Below are 18,265 nucleotides of genomic sequence, written 5' to 3'. Positions count from 1 at the left end.
AAGGATCAGAGCAACTACTACTATTAAGACATTATTGTCTTATCCCATCACCATGGCTCAAATTAGATAAAACAAGATTTTCCCTAAGAGCTATGTTAAGTATGTAAAAAAAATTAGAAACAATGGCAAAAAAATGTACACAAAATTAAAATTGCCAGGGCGCCTGGGTGGTTCCATCAGTTAAGCATACGCCTCTTGATTTCAGTTCAGGTTATGATCTCAGGGTTGTGAGACTGAATCCGCACATCAGGCTCCAGTCCAAGCGTAGAGCCTGCTTAAGATTCTCTCTCTCTCCCTAAGCCCCTCCCCACTCAAAATTAAAATTGCCTTAAACATTCAATGTTCACCACAGTTATTGGAAAACTGTAGTTGAATCAGACTGTATTTTGTAAAATGCGAAGGGATATATCCAAGAATAAAAGTAATATAATTTACTACCTTCTAACATTTGTATTATAAACCTACACTGCAGAATATTCTGTAGTCTGATGCAAAGAAAGCCAAGGGGGAGAGAGGAACTCTGAATTAATAAGCAAAGACCTCTGTTAAACATACCATCTGTCTCTTCCTTCTTCCTCCTTTACATTCCAGAGATTTTCCTGGTGTATGCACAGGCCACACTCTTCCAGACTGATCTGTTCTGACGAGGATCACTTCTTGGTCTTCATTCTATGGACAGATTTAGAGATAACTTTTGAAATTATTGTGAAGAATATTGAATATTTATATTTAGTAATCAAAAAAAAAAAGCATAAAAATGACTCTAGCTTCCACATGTAATTATAGATTATCTTCAGTCTCCTGGAATTTCATTACCCACTATAATGTAAAATGATCACACTCTTTTCAGAGAAAAGGTTGGGGAAAAAAAAATCCAAGTTCATTTTATTATTTTTATTTTTTTTAAAGCAATCACAGAAGCAAACTTCAAATAATGTTTCCATCTAGACAATATTAAAAGATGTCTAAGTACCAATATTCATACAGGCATTGTATGGGAGTGTTCATAATTTATTCAGTAGATGTCATGTTTAACGCATGTTTTTTCAATTTAAAGATGCTACTAAAACCTGATTATAAGAAATAAAGCAACGAGGGGGGTGCTTGGGTAGCTCAGTGGGTTAAGTGCCCGACTCTTGATTTCAGCTCAGGTCATGATCTCAGGGTCATGAGACTGAGTCTGGAGTCAGGTTCCATGCTGGGTGTGGAGCCTCCTTAAGATTCTCCCTCTCCCTCTGCCCACCCAACCCTCACCACACCCCTGCTCAAGTGCATGCAACACTCTAAAAAAAAAAAAAAGAAGAAAAGAAAAATAAAGCAACAAGATGACACAACAAACTTGCTAAATTAGCTGCTATAACAATACTCCACACAACTTCTATTCTTTCCATTAACAGCCCTAAAATGCCTTCCACTTCTCTGACTCTTCAGAAGTTATATCCCACTTGCTTTCAATCCATAATCTTTTTCCTACAAACTACTGGCCAAATACATGCCTGGTATGGTACAGAATAAGATTAAACTTATAGTCTATGAGAAAAAATGAAAATTATTAGAAAGGTTCTAACAAAGAATCACATAAAAAATATTAGATATCTACTTTATTAAAAAGCAGTTTGAAACAAGTCCAAGCAAATTATTCACACTTCAATTTTTTTCTCAAATCAGAATCAATTATTAAAAAATCAATTTCAGTTCCATTTAATAGAGATTTAGTTCCCCTGTTAAGATGGAAGAAAAAATACATATCAATTATTGATCTTACATTCACATACAATACTAAGTAGATGGTAAAGCTGTTATCACTACTTTTCTTCTTCAATTAGTTAACCTTAATTAATGATGTGTTATATTTTAAAGAGTACCTCTCGTCATTCTCTTACTGGGTAACAGAGATGGTTTATCAGATTGCTAAAGCTGATCTCCCTAAGGACTTTCAAATTACTAAATCTAACACCTACTTATCAATTATCATCTTCCTTGATGTGAAAGTATTTGATTCTGTTTATTATAGTCTCAGCCTGAAACTCCTCTTATTCCAGTTTTCTAAATACTCTACTCTTTCCTGGTTCTGCCTTACCTCTCTCTGACCCATTCATCCATTAAATACTCTAAAAAGTACCTACCTTATGTAGTTACTAAAAGAAATATAGTCCCTGCCTACAAGAAGTGTACAGCCTATTGAATTATTCTCTACATGCATTAATCAGCATAAAGAAAGTCAACTTCACTTTTTCCTCCATTTCGAGCTATACTCCAAGTATTGATGACTCCAGGGTTCCTTGGTTTCCATTCTTCCAGCCTGAACATAATTGTCACTCGTACTGACAAAAAATTCATTATGCTAAAACAAATGTAATTATGTCATTCTTTGCTGAAAAACTTGCAGGGACCCCATACCACTCAGGAGAGATCAGTACCTTTCAAAGTGTGGCCCACAAACTAGTACCAGTCAGAATTACCAGCCATGATATATTTGTCATCAGTCCACAATGAGTTAAGTACAAAAACTGAGTGTTTATAAACTTTTACAATAATCTTCAACAGTAATTTTATGTTGGTTCAATCTAAATTAAAATTTGGACCTATATTTTAGAGTATCTTTATTTCATTTTTCTATAATTTTTATTGTGTTTTACAAAACTGTTAGTTCATGATGGGCTGGAAAATCCCCCCCCCCCCCCAAAAAACACTCTGATCCTACAGCACAGTCTGAGAAACACGGTACTAGATAGTGGGATAAAGGCCAAGCACCTTAACATACCACGTAAGGCCTTCAAATTCGAATACGATGGCCTTCTTCAAATTCACTTTTTCTCTAGCCGTTCATAGTTCATAGTTTTTGTAAATCTACTGTCCATTTTACTTCCTAAATAATTGTAGGCGTGTCTGTATTGCTAGACCATAATCTTTTCAGTAAGCATTGGTCTATTTACAGCTACCTATCTGTCTTTGCCAGGCCAGAGCATACAGATACGCTTCCCGGTTCCTACAGCACCGAGTACAGTGACGAAAAACAACGACAGTTCACAGATGGGATTAACAAACTGGTGCCTCGGACAGACTGATGCTACTCCCATCGCTAACCCACCACACTCCCAGCTATGCTCCTCTTCTCCACGCTTTTCTACTTCTGTTCCTTGGGCCAAGGGACACCATGTGTTCCCACTCTGGGTACCCAAGGCAGAAAGACTGAGCAATTTCCATGTTTGCTACTCCATTAGTACAGAACGTGGGGCTTATTTAAGAATCTACAACAGGATCAACACACGAAGGCCCACAGGCCAAATGCAGCTGCTGCCTGTGTTTGTCGGGCCCACAAGAATGGTTTTACGCTATTAAATGGTTGAGGGAAAAATCAAAAGAATAATATATTTCATGATGAATAAAAAGTATATGCAATTCTCATTTCAGTGTCCAGAACACTGAACAGGGACAGAGCCACGCTCACTCGTTCATCTACGGGCTGTGGCTGCTTTCGTTCCACGACAGCTTCAAGCCTATGTAACTGAGTTGCCGCGACACACACTGGGAAGCCCAGAAAGCCTAACAGACTTACTGTTCGGTCTGCAGAGAAAAGGTCTGCCAACCTTTGAGCTATACTATTCTTCAGGTGATAAACCTAATCCAAAATCATTTAATGATTACTTTTACTACCTGAGAACAAGCAAGATAAAACTTGCAACCGCTGGACAGCATTACAAACAGATCCATGCTGTAACAGGGAGGGTAAGAGAATGGGGACCCAGAGCCCTCTCATTTTGTTAACAGAGGTCTGACGTCCATTTCTGGCCACAACGGCCACCATGAAAACCAGGTATAACCTGGCACAGTTAACATAAAGCCAGACAATACAGAAAAATACATGAAACACGGGCGCCTGGGTGGCTCAGTTGGTTAAGCGACTGCCTTCGGCTCAGGTCATGATCCTGGAGTCCAGGGATCGAGTCCCGCATCGGGCTCTCTGCTCGGCAGGGGGTCTGCTTCTCCCTCTCCCGCTCCCCCCTCTTGTGCTCTTTCTCTCTCTCACTCTCTCTAATAAATAAATAAAATCTTTAAAAAAAAAAAAATACATGAAACAACCAAGCCAGAAGAAACACCCCAGAACTAAAAGTGGCTGCCTCCAGGACAGGGATAAGGTCTGAAAAGGGCTCAAGACATTGCCTTTCTTTCCCACAGGCTTCCAGCATTATTTGGGTGTAACACACTGATTAAAAAGAAAAGGAAAGGAAAAAGCACACTCACTTTGCTTCAAAGCCTGGTATCTGAAAATTCTAAATGTTCGTTTGAAAGCTATTTGTAGCATCTGGTGCATAAAGGAAACCCTCTTCCACTAGGTCAGATTTTCCCACCAGTTGGTATTCTGCAAGTCTGTCATCACTGAAGGCCACAGAACGTGTTTCTATCTTTTAAAATGTCAACAAATAAGCAGTTATGACAGTTCACAGTATTTTCCTGATTTTTAAACAATCTCCACTGTATCTCTAATTATGTCCACAGAGCAGGTTATTCACTACACACAAGTTCCCAGCCGAGGCGGTGAGTGCTTTCCACTCATCAACATGTGTATCCTGGCTCAAGGCTATTTGTTCATTTGTGCACTTATTCACAGGACCTTATAAGCTCAAAGGAAGCACGGTGATGGTACCAGACAGACTGTAAGCAGCCTTAGTTAACGTCTCCCTTTCTCAATTCATAGGAACTGTTTACTCGTGTCTTCTCCCCGCCCCTTGATCAGCCTTCCTAGAGGCTCATCTATTTTATTAATTTCTTTCCTGTTTTTTTATCACTTCTATTCACTTTTAGCTTTTATTTCAGGAATTTCATTATCTACTCTTCAGTATGTTTTCTCTTCTCTCTTCCGCACTGGGTTCCTGGCCATGTCACAGCGCACAGCATGCTGGTGTGGATCCTGGGGCCAGGATGCGCACGTGCCAACCCTGCCTCATTACGGAACCTTGCATGTCACTTAATTAGCTCGACTTCTTCATTCAGAGAAATAAACAAAATAACAAGGTATTTCTAGGATCCAACAAATTAATACATACACGTCATTTAAAACAACACGTAGGAATAAAGTGAGTGATCAATAAATATTAGCTTACACTTTTTAGTTCTCTTTCATTTATCTAAACCTTTCTTGATCTGATTGAGTCTTTCTTGGATTTACCCCCTCTCCTCTCTAAAATGTCTAGGATAGGGGCGCCTGGGTGGCTCAGATGGTTAAACGTCTGCCTTCGGCTCAGGTCAGGATCCCAGGGTTCTGGGATCGAGTCCCGCATCGGGCTCCCTGATCCTTGGGAGCCTGCTTCTCTCTCTCTCTCTCTCCCCCTCTCTCTGTCTCTCATGAATAAATAAATAAAATCTTTAAAAATAAATAAATAAAAATAAAAAAATAAAATGTCTAGGATATTATTATTCTTCATATACATCTACTACTGTTTCACTTTTTCTTTAGAATATTATTCTGTTCTCAGAACTGAAGCTACTAAACATCCTTAAAGTCCTCTTGAGACTGTGCTGCCATTTTAAATTCACTAGCAATGAGTGTTTACATCCCAATTATTTTTTACTATGTTCTCTGGCATGCGAGTGTGTAGCTTGATGGGAGGGTTTTTTCCTTCCCTTCTCTGCCTCCTCCCACCCTTCAGTAAAAGGCTGTTTTGACAGTGTCTCCACTCAGTCCATGAGGACTCCCGGTTCTTACAACAGCATCTCACCCTGTGAGACTGGGGCTATTTCACGTAGTCCAAGTCACGGCTTCAAGGCTCTGTCTACCGTCTTCCATCATTTCCTAGGAGCTACAGTGCTAAGTCCTCAGGCCATTTCCAGACCTTTCTCAGGAGCCCTCCACCTGGCATGAGGCCCCTGCTCAAGAGGCTGTGTGAGGGGATCTGATTCCCACCCTCTCAGAGCAGCTCAGTCCTCAGCTGCTCTGCCTATTTTTGGACTTAGATCCCTGCAAGCTCCAGATCCTTACTGTTTTATCCTTCCGTTCAGTTCAGAGAAGTGTATCTTTCCTTTTGAGCATGTTACATCCCTTCCAATTCTCTTTTTACATTTTGTCTGTGATCGCTATGTTTTCGTACAGAGTGAGGGCCTCAGAGCACTAACACACCTCTAGTCAGAGCACTCAGAGCGCTGCCCCCTGGTTTTCCAAACGTGTTAGGTTGTGGGGACCCCTGTGAAACTCCACATCAGTACTGAGATTCAGAAGGTAAGAGATGGCCCAGCACAAACTGAAAACCTTCGCCAGGACCACATCCTCTCAGCTCCTCAAGCCCCCCTGTCAACACTGGAATTCTTCTAGAGCATGCTCTAGAATCAGAACAGAGGCACATATTTATTGGCATAATAATTAATATACCATTAATTAGTATTATAGTGACCTGCCTAACCTCTTTGTCCTAAAGCTGCTAGCTGGATGAATTCTAAATGTGTACAAGCCTGAGAAAATTAAATATTACTGTTAAGGATGATTACTAAAAAACTAAGTAAAAATTAATGCTAGACTACACCTCACAATTTCAGAAGTAGATTATTTGGAGACACATCTAACTACTAACAATTTTAATTTTGTTAACAGATACTTTCTAGAACCAATACAATGTCTGGCACTGGCATAATACGAAAGCCAATCCAATTCTTCGGTTTCCTTTCCTTCCTTCCTCATTGCTTCCTTGTAATCCTTACATATGAAGCTACCCATGAAGAAACATGTACCTTTACATTATATTTTTAAGCAGACTGCTTCCAGCATTTGCCAAGGTGGGGAGGGATGAGAGGAGGAAAGGAGATTAAGAAATTTTTTTTTTTTAAGATTTTTTTTTTATTTATTTATTTGACACAGAGAGAGACAGCGAGAGAGAGAGCACAAGTAGGGGGAGTGGGAGAGGGAGAAGCAGGCTTCCTGCTGAGCAGGAAGCCCGATGCGGGACTCGATCCCAGGACCCTGAGATCATGACCTGAGCCGAAGGCAGACGCTTAACCAACTGAGCCACCCAGGCGCCCCTAAGAAATTTTTTAAGTGTTAACTGACATTCTGGAATCTTTCCACACTAAAATAATAGAGTTCTTTTGGATATTAAAAAAAAAGGTTATTTTGATACTCATGAAATAGATAAATTTAAGGACAAGATAGGTTATTTAATACATCAACAACAGCAACGAAATCTGAAAACTGCCTTATATTTTTCCTATTTAAAAACAAACCAATCTTGCCATTTGCAATGATGTGGATGGAACTAGAGGGTATTATGCTAAGCGAAATAAGTCATTCAGAGAAAGACAATTATCATATGATCTCACTGATATGAGGAATTTGAGAAACAAGACAGAGGATCATAGGGGAAGGGAGGGAAAAATGAAACAAGATGAAACCAGAGAGGGAGACAAACCATAAGAGACTCAATCTCAGGAAACAATCTGAGGGGGGTGGGGGGAGGGGATAACTGGGTGATGGACACTGCGAAGGGTATGTACTACGGTGAGCACTGTGAACTATGTAAGACTGATGAATCACAGACCTGTACCTCTGAAACAAATAATACATTATATATTAATAAAATAAAATTAAAAATTAAAAAAAATAAAAACAAACCAAGACAACTTTTCCAAAGAGAAATTAATGTTTGTATAATTTCATAAAGTTCTAAAATATATCTCATTTAATTTTAAGAACCTTATAACACAGGTATTATTATTTTTTTTTAAAGATTTTATTTATTTGAGAGAGAGAGTGAGAGAGAGAAAGAGCACAAGAGGGGGGAGCGGGAGAGGGAGAAGCAGACTCCCTGCTGAGCAGGGAGCCCGATGAGGGACTCGATCCCGGGACTCCAGGATCATGACCTGAGCTGAAGGCAGTCGCTTAACCAACTGAGCCACCCAGGCGCCCTATAACACAGGTATTATTAAGCCACATTTTACTAGGGAGGCTACTAAGGATCATGTATAATAAATGATGAAGCTCCAGACTCGACTCTAAATCTTTGGCTTTAAAATCCCACATGCTATTTCTATTACTCCATTTCTCTAGTAAAATGAGTTAATAAAAATGATATTTTGGTAAACACTGACTTTCTGAAAGAAAAGCTAAGTTGGCAATGCTCCTTTAACTGGTGATATGTTTTTCAATTACAAAAAAATCTCTTTCACCAAAATGAAAGTCTGCACACCTCCTGAGAAGGCCTGAGTACCTGATTAAGGACTCAACAACCAAGCCCAATTTTAACTGTTGATTTAATATATTTTATGATACTGTCTAGCTGTGGGATGAAACTCTGGGCAATCTGAAAAGACAGGTCCATAACTGGCATAAAATTAAATCAAAAACATTGCAGACTTTTCATTTTTTAAAAATATTCTGTTTCATTTCATTCCACTTGATCAATGAACTCCTATCACTCAGAACCACTTCTATCATTATATAATCCAACAGCATGAATGTGTCTAATGCGATGAACAAGACATGGTTCCAGTTGTTAAGGAATTCATAAATGGCAGGGAGAGGGGGAGAAAGAGGAAATAAGGGAGTTTATACAAATCACCACTAGACTATTAAGTAAGATAAAATATAAATCAAGTAGGACCAGGTCACACGGGATGGAGAAATTAATGTGTTCTTGGGGACAAGTGAACTGGGTCTTTGGAAACAAAGATAAAACGGGAAAGGGTTAAGAAGTAAAGGAAACAAAGCACAAAGATCCAGTACCGCTGAAAGATTTCTAAGTAAAGGCATATTCATGTTTTAGACAAATTTTAAATTTATATTACATTTTAAAGTCTCAAAAATATTTCAAAGGCTCCTGTCTCTAGATAATTAACTTGGCTAAAGGAGTAAGAACAGACATGACCTGAGGTTCTAACTGCCCAAATCCAGCGTTCTTCCGACTCTACCACAACTGCATTCAGATGAAGCCTGGAGGCAATTTAAGGACGCGCTGATGAGCAAAGAAGAGTGGCAAGAAGAGCATGCAGGATGTTACTGCTATACTCTAAGCAAGAGATGATGGGGCAGTGACCGAGAGCAGTGATGGCAGAAATTAAAAGGATGAGGTATGTACAGGAGGGAAGGCAAGTAAAACAATATTACTTGGTGATACTTGAATGTGCTGCCAGAAGAAGGAATTAAGAGCTTCTCCGTGGTTTTTAATTCAGAAAAACAGCAGGATAAGCATGCAAGTAAGAGAAAGAAAATGATGACATAAACAGACATTTCTGCAAAGAAGACATCCAAATGGCCAAAAGACACATGAAAAAGTGCTCAATATCACTCGGCATCAGGAAAATCCAAATCAAAACCTTAATGAGATACCACCTCACACCTGTCAGAATGGCTAAAATTAACAAGTCAGGAAATGACAGATGTTGGCGGGGATGTGGAGAAAGGGGAACCCTCCTACACTGTTGGTGGGAATGCAAGCTGGTGCGACCACTCTGGAAAACAGTATGGAGGTTCCTCACAAAGTTGAAAATAGAGCTGCCCTATGACCCACCAATTGCACAACTGGGTATTTACCCCAAAGATACAAATGTAGTGATCCGAAGGGGCACATGCACCCCAATGTTTATAGCAGCAATGTCCACAATAGCCAAACTATGGAAAGAGCCAAGATGTCCATCGACAGATGAATGGATAAAGAAGATGTGGTATATATATACAATGGAATATTATGCAGCTGTCAAAAGGAATGAAATCTTGCCATTTGCAACAACATGAATGAACTAGAGGGTATTATGCTAAGTGAAATAAGTCAGTCAGAGAAAGACAAATACCATATGATTTCATTCATATGTGGAATTTAAGAAACAAAACAGATGAACATAGGGGAAGGGAAGGAAAAATAAAATAAGAGGAAAACAGAGAAGGAGGCAAACCATAAGAAACTCTTAACTCTAGGGAACAAACTGAGGGTTGCTAGAGGGAAGGAGGGTGAGGGGATGGGGTAACCAGGTGATGGGCATTAGGAGGACACCTGATTGAATGAGCACTGGGTGTTATATGTAACTGATGAATCACTAAATTCTACCTCTGAAACTAATAATACTGTAAAAGTTAATTAAATTGAATTTAAATTAAAAAAATTTTTTTAAAAGAGAAAGAAAATTATGTATGTAAAGGGGATGGTTTTATACATTCTGAAGTTAGGGACACCCTTAAAAGTCAGGCAGACAACTGAAAACACTAGTTCAGAGCTCAGCATAGAGCTCAGATCATCCACAAAAAGATGTTAACTAGAACAGTGAAACTAAGAGATACAGCCAGGATGAGAACAGAGATCCTTGCTTACCTATCCAATCCCTTCTTCCTCTTCCCTCACTCATACCTCACTCTGTAGCCATTCAGAAGATGCCACCATCGTCAGATGACACCATCTTCCTCTCACCTCTGCACCCTCACCCATGCTCCTTTGCCCAGACCACCTTGCCCTGCTGGTTTGCCAGAGGAGGACAATGAAGTTGCTAAGAAAATAGAAAGTTGTTTGTTTAGAGACACAGCAACTTAAGCGTATTTGTAAGTAATGAGAAAGGGGCCAAAGAGAGAAATTAAAGATTCCACACAAGAGAAGGTGGGAAGTGGTTCTAAAGGCTAGAAAAGGAATAAGATCAGAGCACTGGTAAAGAACCTGGCCTTCGAGGAAATGAAAACACTTTTCCCACTGCCAGATGAGAGATGCAGAAAGACTAATGTTCTGGAGACACGGACAACAGACAGACACTGAAAACATCCAACCTTATAATTTCTACTTTCCCAATCATCAGGTAGGAAGCAAAGTGACTGCTAAGAATAAAGCAGGGAATCTGGGGAGAATGGCTAAAGTTCTGAGTAACTGCTAAGAGAAATGTGATTTTTGGTGGGGGAGTGGGCAGGCAAATTTGCAGGGAGAAATAGGTCATTGTGAATCTCTTCAGTCTCCCTTCCTAAAATAAATTTTAGAAATTGTATTATTGGGACACAAAATATGCTGATATGATTACAATTTCATTTAATAATAAATAACTGTGCAGCATGGAAAAACGCTGTTGACAGATGAGTAGAGAAAAGCAGAATAAAAAAAGACTATAATTATGTAAAATTATGCATGTGCTTTCATAGTTACAATGGACAGAGACTTGAGGAAAACATCAAAAATATTTTTTAAATGTAGATTTTTTGTCTTTTTTGCATTGCTTTGTCAATTGTGCAAAAATATTTAACATATTATTAGGAAGGAAGGAAGGAAGGACAGAAGGAAGGGAGGAAGGAAGGAAATAAACCTGGAGGGAAATACTTTAAAATATTTTAGGGGCACCTGAGTGGCTCAGCTGGTTGAGTGACTGCTCAGGTCATGATCCCTGGAGTCCCGAGATTGAGTCCCACATCAGGATCCCAGCCCAGCGGAGAGTCTGCTTCTCCCTCTGACCTTCCCCCTCTCATGTGCTTTCATTCTCACTCTCTCAAATAAATAAATAAAATATTTAAAAAAATTTTTTTATCAGTGTATAATCCCTGAGTGGTAGAATTCGGGGTGATTTATTTTCTCCTTTAAGTTTTTTTGCATTTTCCACATTTCTACAAAGAATACATATTATAATTAAAAGTCACCTAAGAATATAAAAATAAAAATATACTTTAGTTTATTTTTAAAGTCCATATACTAATAGAAAATTTTTTTTTAATTTATTTATTTGAGAGAGAATGAGATAGAGCATGAGAGGGGGGAGGATCAGAGGGAGAAGCAGACTCCCCGCTGAGCAGGGAGCCCGATGAGGGACTCGATCCCGGGACTCCAGGATCATGACCTGAGCCGAAGGCAGTCGCTTAACCAACTGAGCCACCCAGGCGCCCATATAATAGAAATTTTCTATCTAATTGTGTGAGCATTTCTAGGCAACTTAAATTTTTGTATTTGAGCTTACATAACTGTCACATATGAAACCGGTTTCAACATCTAGGTAAGATTCTCTTTTTACATTTCAAAAATCAGCTCATTAATCTATGTCAAAGGAATTATTTTAAATAATTTTTATTTACTTTAAATAATTGTAAATTACACACACAGACCTGACCTCATTTCTTGCCACCAAATTAAAACTTAAGTAGACCCACATCATCCTGCACTCAATTTATTCAAAAAATGAAGATAAATGACTTCACAGAACTTTAATGAGAACTAAATAAATTTCTATAAATAAATGATTAAAACAAGTCCTGGCATATAGCATGCCCTCGAAAAATATCATCTATTACTATTAATAATGCTAGTAGCTGTAATACTATACACATCAGTTAATACCACTGTCCTGAAAAATAAAATTGTATCTTGAAATTTAATGAAATAAACTCAGAAACAGAACCTAAGTAAAAAATATTATTAAAGGAATTAGAAGCAAAATGGTTTTCTTAAGGTAATAATTCTTTATTAAACATATCCTATAACGCTCTGATGGCACAGATTTCTAAACCAAACTATGTTTTATCACTTAATATTTAGAATTCATTCAGAGAATCACACATGGATAACATACTGGATATTTCTGGATAGAAAGGAACATAGCAAATACCATAAACTTTTCCTATGACTCATCATGATATAATTTCAAGTGTTTTGTTTTCTTGGTTTTTTTTGTGTTTAGTTCGACTCAACTAATTTTATTTTCTCTTCCTCATAAATCTTTATTAGCAACTGTCGACTACAATTATTGTACTCAGAACATGTTTGGTATGTGCATACGTACTATGCACTACAAAAGTGAAAACTGCATTTTGTTTTCGGCAACTATAAAGCTGAGAAGATCACAGCTGGGCCGAGGACGTCGGATCTCATTGTGCTACCAGCCCTTTGATCTTTCCCTGAAGCCCCTCAATAAAACAATCAGCCCCAAAATAAGAAAACAGCATTTTAAAAGAATTTTATTTTTAGCTTTCCTAAAAACACATTAAATTTGATTTCTTATAACTAACTTGTAATTATGCATACTACAGTACAGCCAAAGTAATTTTTAAATACATAAAAGGATAAAATTTACTTTGGGGTTGACTTGTTTCACTTAAAATTGTACCCTTAAATTGCAAATATACAGTATCAATCCATGACCTCATTCTTCCATGCCCTCCCCCCACCCCCAGAAATCCAGAAAACAATGTATTAGAAGCAAACCCTTCAAGAGAACATGGCAGTCTCAGGACTCACTATTGCCCTTAAATTTAATTATACAACAGAAAAAAACAACCAAACACAATGAAACAATGATGATAGTGGACTGACAAGCATTTGAGGGAACAGAGGTGAACTGATGGAAGAAAGAGGTTGCTCCTGGGTCATTCTTCCTTCTCCAAGAAAACCAACTAACTAGTTATGGCTTCAGTAACTACTGGAGGACCCTGGTTCACAACTTGAGAGAGTCCACAAGAGAATTCTTCATACCAAAACTCAATGTGATACATATACAATCACAACTATCCAAAATAATTACAAGTTGTTCTAAATTATTACATTTGAGAGAATATTCTTCACAAAACAATAAAAAAAAAAATCCTACCCCAGATGGCATTAACAATTAAATATGGCCAACGAGTCATTAAAGCTGGTATATTTCCTACTCAGTGACTGGTGTCTATGGGTCATCACTCACACCCAGGATAATACTTAGAAGCCATGCTAAAGATTATTTCTGTGGCTTAGAAATAAGTCTTACAGACAGTTGTCATAAAGAGAAAAGCTTTTCCTTTGGCAAAGTTACAAACATGGTGATAAGAGCCAAAAATAATGGCTACAGCCTCAAAACATTCTCTGGATGCCCAGATTGCACTGGGTCCTCTTCGCTATCCCCAAACTTCTATACTTTTCCTTTGGAGGACCATCAAAGCTGTAATTATATATTTGTATAATTGATCTTATTTATAAGTTTTCTTTCCAGAGAGAATGCTTTCCAAAGGAAAATATGATGTCTGAGTTAAGATCTAAAGGATGAACAGGAGGTAACTAAGGGAACAGAGGGAAAGAAGAATAATATTCTAAGCAAAGGAAATGCTTTGTGCAAAGGCAATGAGCCTGGAGGGAAAGCCACTCAGAGGTCTAGATGATGATGACAAAGAGCTGACAGGCATAAAGAGTTGATGGGGCAGATAAGAAAAGCAAACAGCAGATTTAGAAATATTTAGCAGGTAATGCCAACACTATTTCATGAAGAATTTGATGCAAGATGCAAGAAGAATGAACAGATATAAGATTCCATGTTACTAAAAAATGTGTTTGTATTTACATATCATCTATGAAATTGTTTGGCTTTAATTTAGCTTAAAATGTTGACTCCTTAGAAATAGTTTATTTAAAGAAATAAGCCCTCTAGTAACATAGGTAACATTTCTAATTGTAGACCACAGAAATGAGATAATTTGGGGATGGTAATAAAAGAAGTAGAACCGTATACAAAATAGGTACAGCCACGGACTTGTTTTGCTTGGCTAGGGAAGAAACGAGCTGAATGACCAAAGGCAGAGAATATCTCTGTGCTCCTCTTCCGTGGCAGGAAAGGCTACTACCAAGTAAAGTATACCTACTGTAACGTAACATGGTAAGCAGTGGCGGAAATGCAAATACTCGACTTAGAAAACTGAGAACGTAAGTGACTTAAGTGACTGCTGCAAAGAAGGAACTGAGAAGTATTTATTGAATAAAGGCCCAACCTCACTGCTTAAAAATGAAAGGCAAAGCTTCAACACGACAGTTATTTCAATCTTGTAATTAATTTTTTTTCTCTTTTACTATGTTTATGAGGATCAGCTGCAGAGACTGGGATGCCAAAACACAGTAAAACAGTCTAGGCATACCCATACTCTGGAAATCACAGTGATTGTATTATAGTGAACTCACAATGTATTCAAGAATCAGAGTCAAAAGACAGTGTTAAGGTCAAGTATGGTCAAACTACTATTGGAAATACTGGACCTGACTTTATGTACAAAATGCCACAAATGAGCTTGTTTCTTTAATTATTCATTAGTTAATGTTTCTCCAAGGCCCTCTAAGGCCTTCCGTTAATTCCTCAATTTCTTTCAGGACTATAAAAACATATCTCTTTTTTGCCAGCTATGCAAACAAAACCTGAGCACATCACACAATAACTAGTTCATTATCCACCCCAAACGGTAAACTGGATTTGGAGCTAAATTCCCTTAGATTAAATGTGTCCACCATGTGATTCCCTGAAGGACTATTAACAGGGAGAAGTTACGGGAAGGCAGATTAGGATCTGTTACATTAAAGAACTAGGATTCGATCTGTCCTGATAGAGAATAGGTAGTCTTCCAGAACTCATCACTCAGTGTCCAAGCACCGGTTAGACGGAAATACTATGCAGTGGGGCTGTTTCAATAAGGAAGTATACTCGAGGGAAGCCGGACCAGAGGATTCCGAAGTTCATGGGTCATTTTTAAGAGTTACAAAAGAAGGGGCACCTGGGTGGCTCAGGTGGTTAAGCCTTCAGCTCAGGTCATGATCCTGGAGTCCCGGGATCGAGTCCCGCATCAGGCTCTCTGCTCGGCAGGGAGTCTGCTTCTCCCTCTCCCACTCCCCCCCTCTCATGTGCTCTCTCTCTCTCTCTCTCTCAAATAAATAAATAAAAATCTTTAAAAAAAAAAAAGAGTTACAAAAGAAAACTCTAAGTGACCAAATAAATTGAAGGCATTCATACAACAAATACTTCAAGTATCTCTTGGTTGTCTACGAACGTGCCATGCACGACTCAAGGCACAAGGTATGAACTGAGAGAAACACTCCTCCTAACTACTGAACAGTTCACTCTCTAAAGGGAAGAGAAACAAGCAAACTAATAATTACAAGTGCTGGTGGTTTTTACTAAAGCCAGAACAATACTCATAGATTGCCAAATCGAGAGATTTACCTTGTTCACAGAGCCTAACATTTCTAACACAAACTGTGCCATGAAAGCCCTCCTTTCTGCTCAACTGTTCTATGAACGGGATCTTCTCCCAAAGAGCAAAATTTTTATAAGAAGCATCTCAAGACTTTCCTCTAATGAGTCAGGAAATTTCTGTGAGGTAGTAAACAACTTCGTATTCTACTCTTATTTCTGAACAAAACTACTCTGAAAGGCAGTTAAGTCAAGGCCCTGGCCTTGAGAGAATAAACAATTTGACTGGCAGCAGAGAATTCCTTCAGAATTGTGCGTAGAGGTTTGTTTTGCATGTGTCTGGTAAAGCTCGAACAGAATGCGCACATGTATCATCTCTGCAGAGAAGACAACAATTTTTCTTTGTGGTCAAAGAATCCTTAGAATGAAAATCTTTCTAGATGAAGCTTCAAGGCTATTCAGTTTCCTAAAGAGTTGACAAACCCAAAGTCAATATTGTGTACTACCTGGAATACAACTTTGAATCCTACTCCACTGGGTGATGAGGTCCACCGCTGAAAAGCTAGGAGGAGCTAAAAATCACAGATATCAGTAATATTATAAAGTTATGTGCTTAAGGGATGAGATATAGTCTGTCAGTTACTATATGATATCCTTAAACCAGCAGGAAAAAAAAGTTATTTAAAAGACCTGCTTCAATTTTTTCAGTTGAATTGCCTTCAATTTCAAGAACTCTCTGAAGTCCAGCCACAGCTTTGGAACCCTTTTGTATAAAGTGACAAGTGTCAGGAAAGAAACAGGTATAGATTACAGGGCAATGACAAGAATACAAATACATACCATGTGAAGAGATAAATTCCAAAGAGAATACTTTAAGGGTCTTCAAAGTTTCAAAACAAGAACAGGTTACAACTTTTTGGGAGGATGAGAGAAACGGCTTCAGAAGGAAGTAAAGACAAACTGAAAAGTGGACAAGCCTCGAGAAGCTGGTATCTGGCACAGATAATTAACAGCATATGTAAATATCAGAGACACGTACGTTACCTATGAGCGTCTTGGCGGTGAGGCTGGAAAGCGGGCTGGTCTGCAGAGGGCCATAGCGTAGGAAGATCTAGCATTTATCAGAGTTAGCACAAAGAAACCACACGCAAGTGCTAGACTACAGAAGTATTATGACCACAAGGAGGCATGAAAACAACCGTGTGGCTGAAGTGTGGAAGACAGACCGTACAGCGCCCCACACTCAGCTACTTCTTAATTCTACACGCAGCGTCTCACTCTCAACTCCTTAATCTGCGTAAGAAATTCTACATTAACCACTTTTTAAAAACATGAGCTAGCACAGCGTTGTCAGAACAGCCAGTTTCATAAACATACTCTCCCCTATGATCTAAACCCTCAATAAGCTTGCAGAAAACCCTATGGAATTGACTTCACACATTCTCATCTCCTCACACGCAGACATTAAATTATATATATTAATCTTTGAGAGCAGTCCTTTAAAATCAGTTACAAACCTCATTACAATCCTCTCAACACTGTAATACACCCAGTTCAGCCTTCCACCTTTTCCTAGCTACGCTTACTCCTGTGCCTATTTCATGTGGTATCATGGATTTAAATACCGTCTCTAATGTCAAGAGCTCCCCAATTTCTATCTCCAGCTCAGGCTTCCTCCAACTCTCAACATCAACCTGCCTCCCTGATGTCTCCACTTGCTCCACATCTAAAAGACATCCAAACTCAATGTATCTAAAATAGAACTACTACTCTTTACCCCAGAACAGACTCCCCGTCTTTCGACACAGCCAAGAACGGCCACTCTAGTCTTCCAGCTTCTCAGGCTAAAACCTTTGAAGTCACTTGGCGTCCCCTCTGTATCTCATACACCCTCCCATCTAAACCATCATAAAAATCCTGTCCACTCTCCTTTCAAAATGCATCCAGGAAACATTTATGCATATAAGAACCTAACCACTTCTAACCACCTCAGGGGCTACTCTCTTGGTCAAAGCCATTACCATTCTTTGTGTGATTATTGTCAGAGCCTTTCTAGATTCCAGGTTCTGCTCTTCCACTCCTTCAGTCTATGCTTAACAAACAAGACAGGATGGTCCTGCCAAAATAAATCTTCCACTGGAAACCCTTCAATGCCATCTCACTCAGAATAAAATCCACTTCCTTACCCTGACTTTCAAGTTCCACATGATCAGGCTCCCACGGCCTCTCTAACCTGGGTCTTCTACTTCCCCGTCTTCCTTCTGTTCCACTCTGGCAACACTGGGCTCCTTGCGGTTCCTACTACACATCACACATGTCCCCATCTTCGGGAACCCTCTGCTCCTCATGCCCAGAGTGCTCTTCACCCAGACAGATCCGCTGTTCCACTTCAAATCTTCGCATCAGTGTC

The 18,265-nt window shown here is 38.9% G+C and overlaps 1 protein-coding gene across 2 annotated transcripts in view; it reads right to left on the bottom strand.

The window, feature by feature from the left end:
• Window positions 1–18,265, bottom strand: part of CWF19L2 (CWF19 like cell cycle control factor 2) — a 120,852-nt gene that overhangs the window by 53,188 nt on the left and 49,399 nt on the right. For both annotated transcript variants that reach the window (XM_064577514.1, XM_064577513.1), the window contains exon 11: window positions 556–669. In XM_064577514.1, the coding sequence (XP_064433584.1) occupies window positions 556–669 (114 nt within the window). The remainder of the gene's footprint in view (window positions 1–555; window positions 670–18,265) is intronic.

This window comes from Mirounga angustirostris, unplaced genomic scaffold, assembly GCF_029215605.1.
Source record: "Mirounga angustirostris isolate CCGP_5_RB_7025 unplaced genomic scaffold, mMirAng1.0.hap1 SCAF_13, whole genome shotgun sequence".
Classification (NCBI taxonomy): domain Eukaryota; kingdom Metazoa; phylum Chordata; class Mammalia; order Carnivora; family Phocidae; genus Mirounga; species Mirounga angustirostris.
Note: the sequence above shows the minus strand (reverse complement) of the source record. Positions and strands in the feature narration are given on the sequence as shown.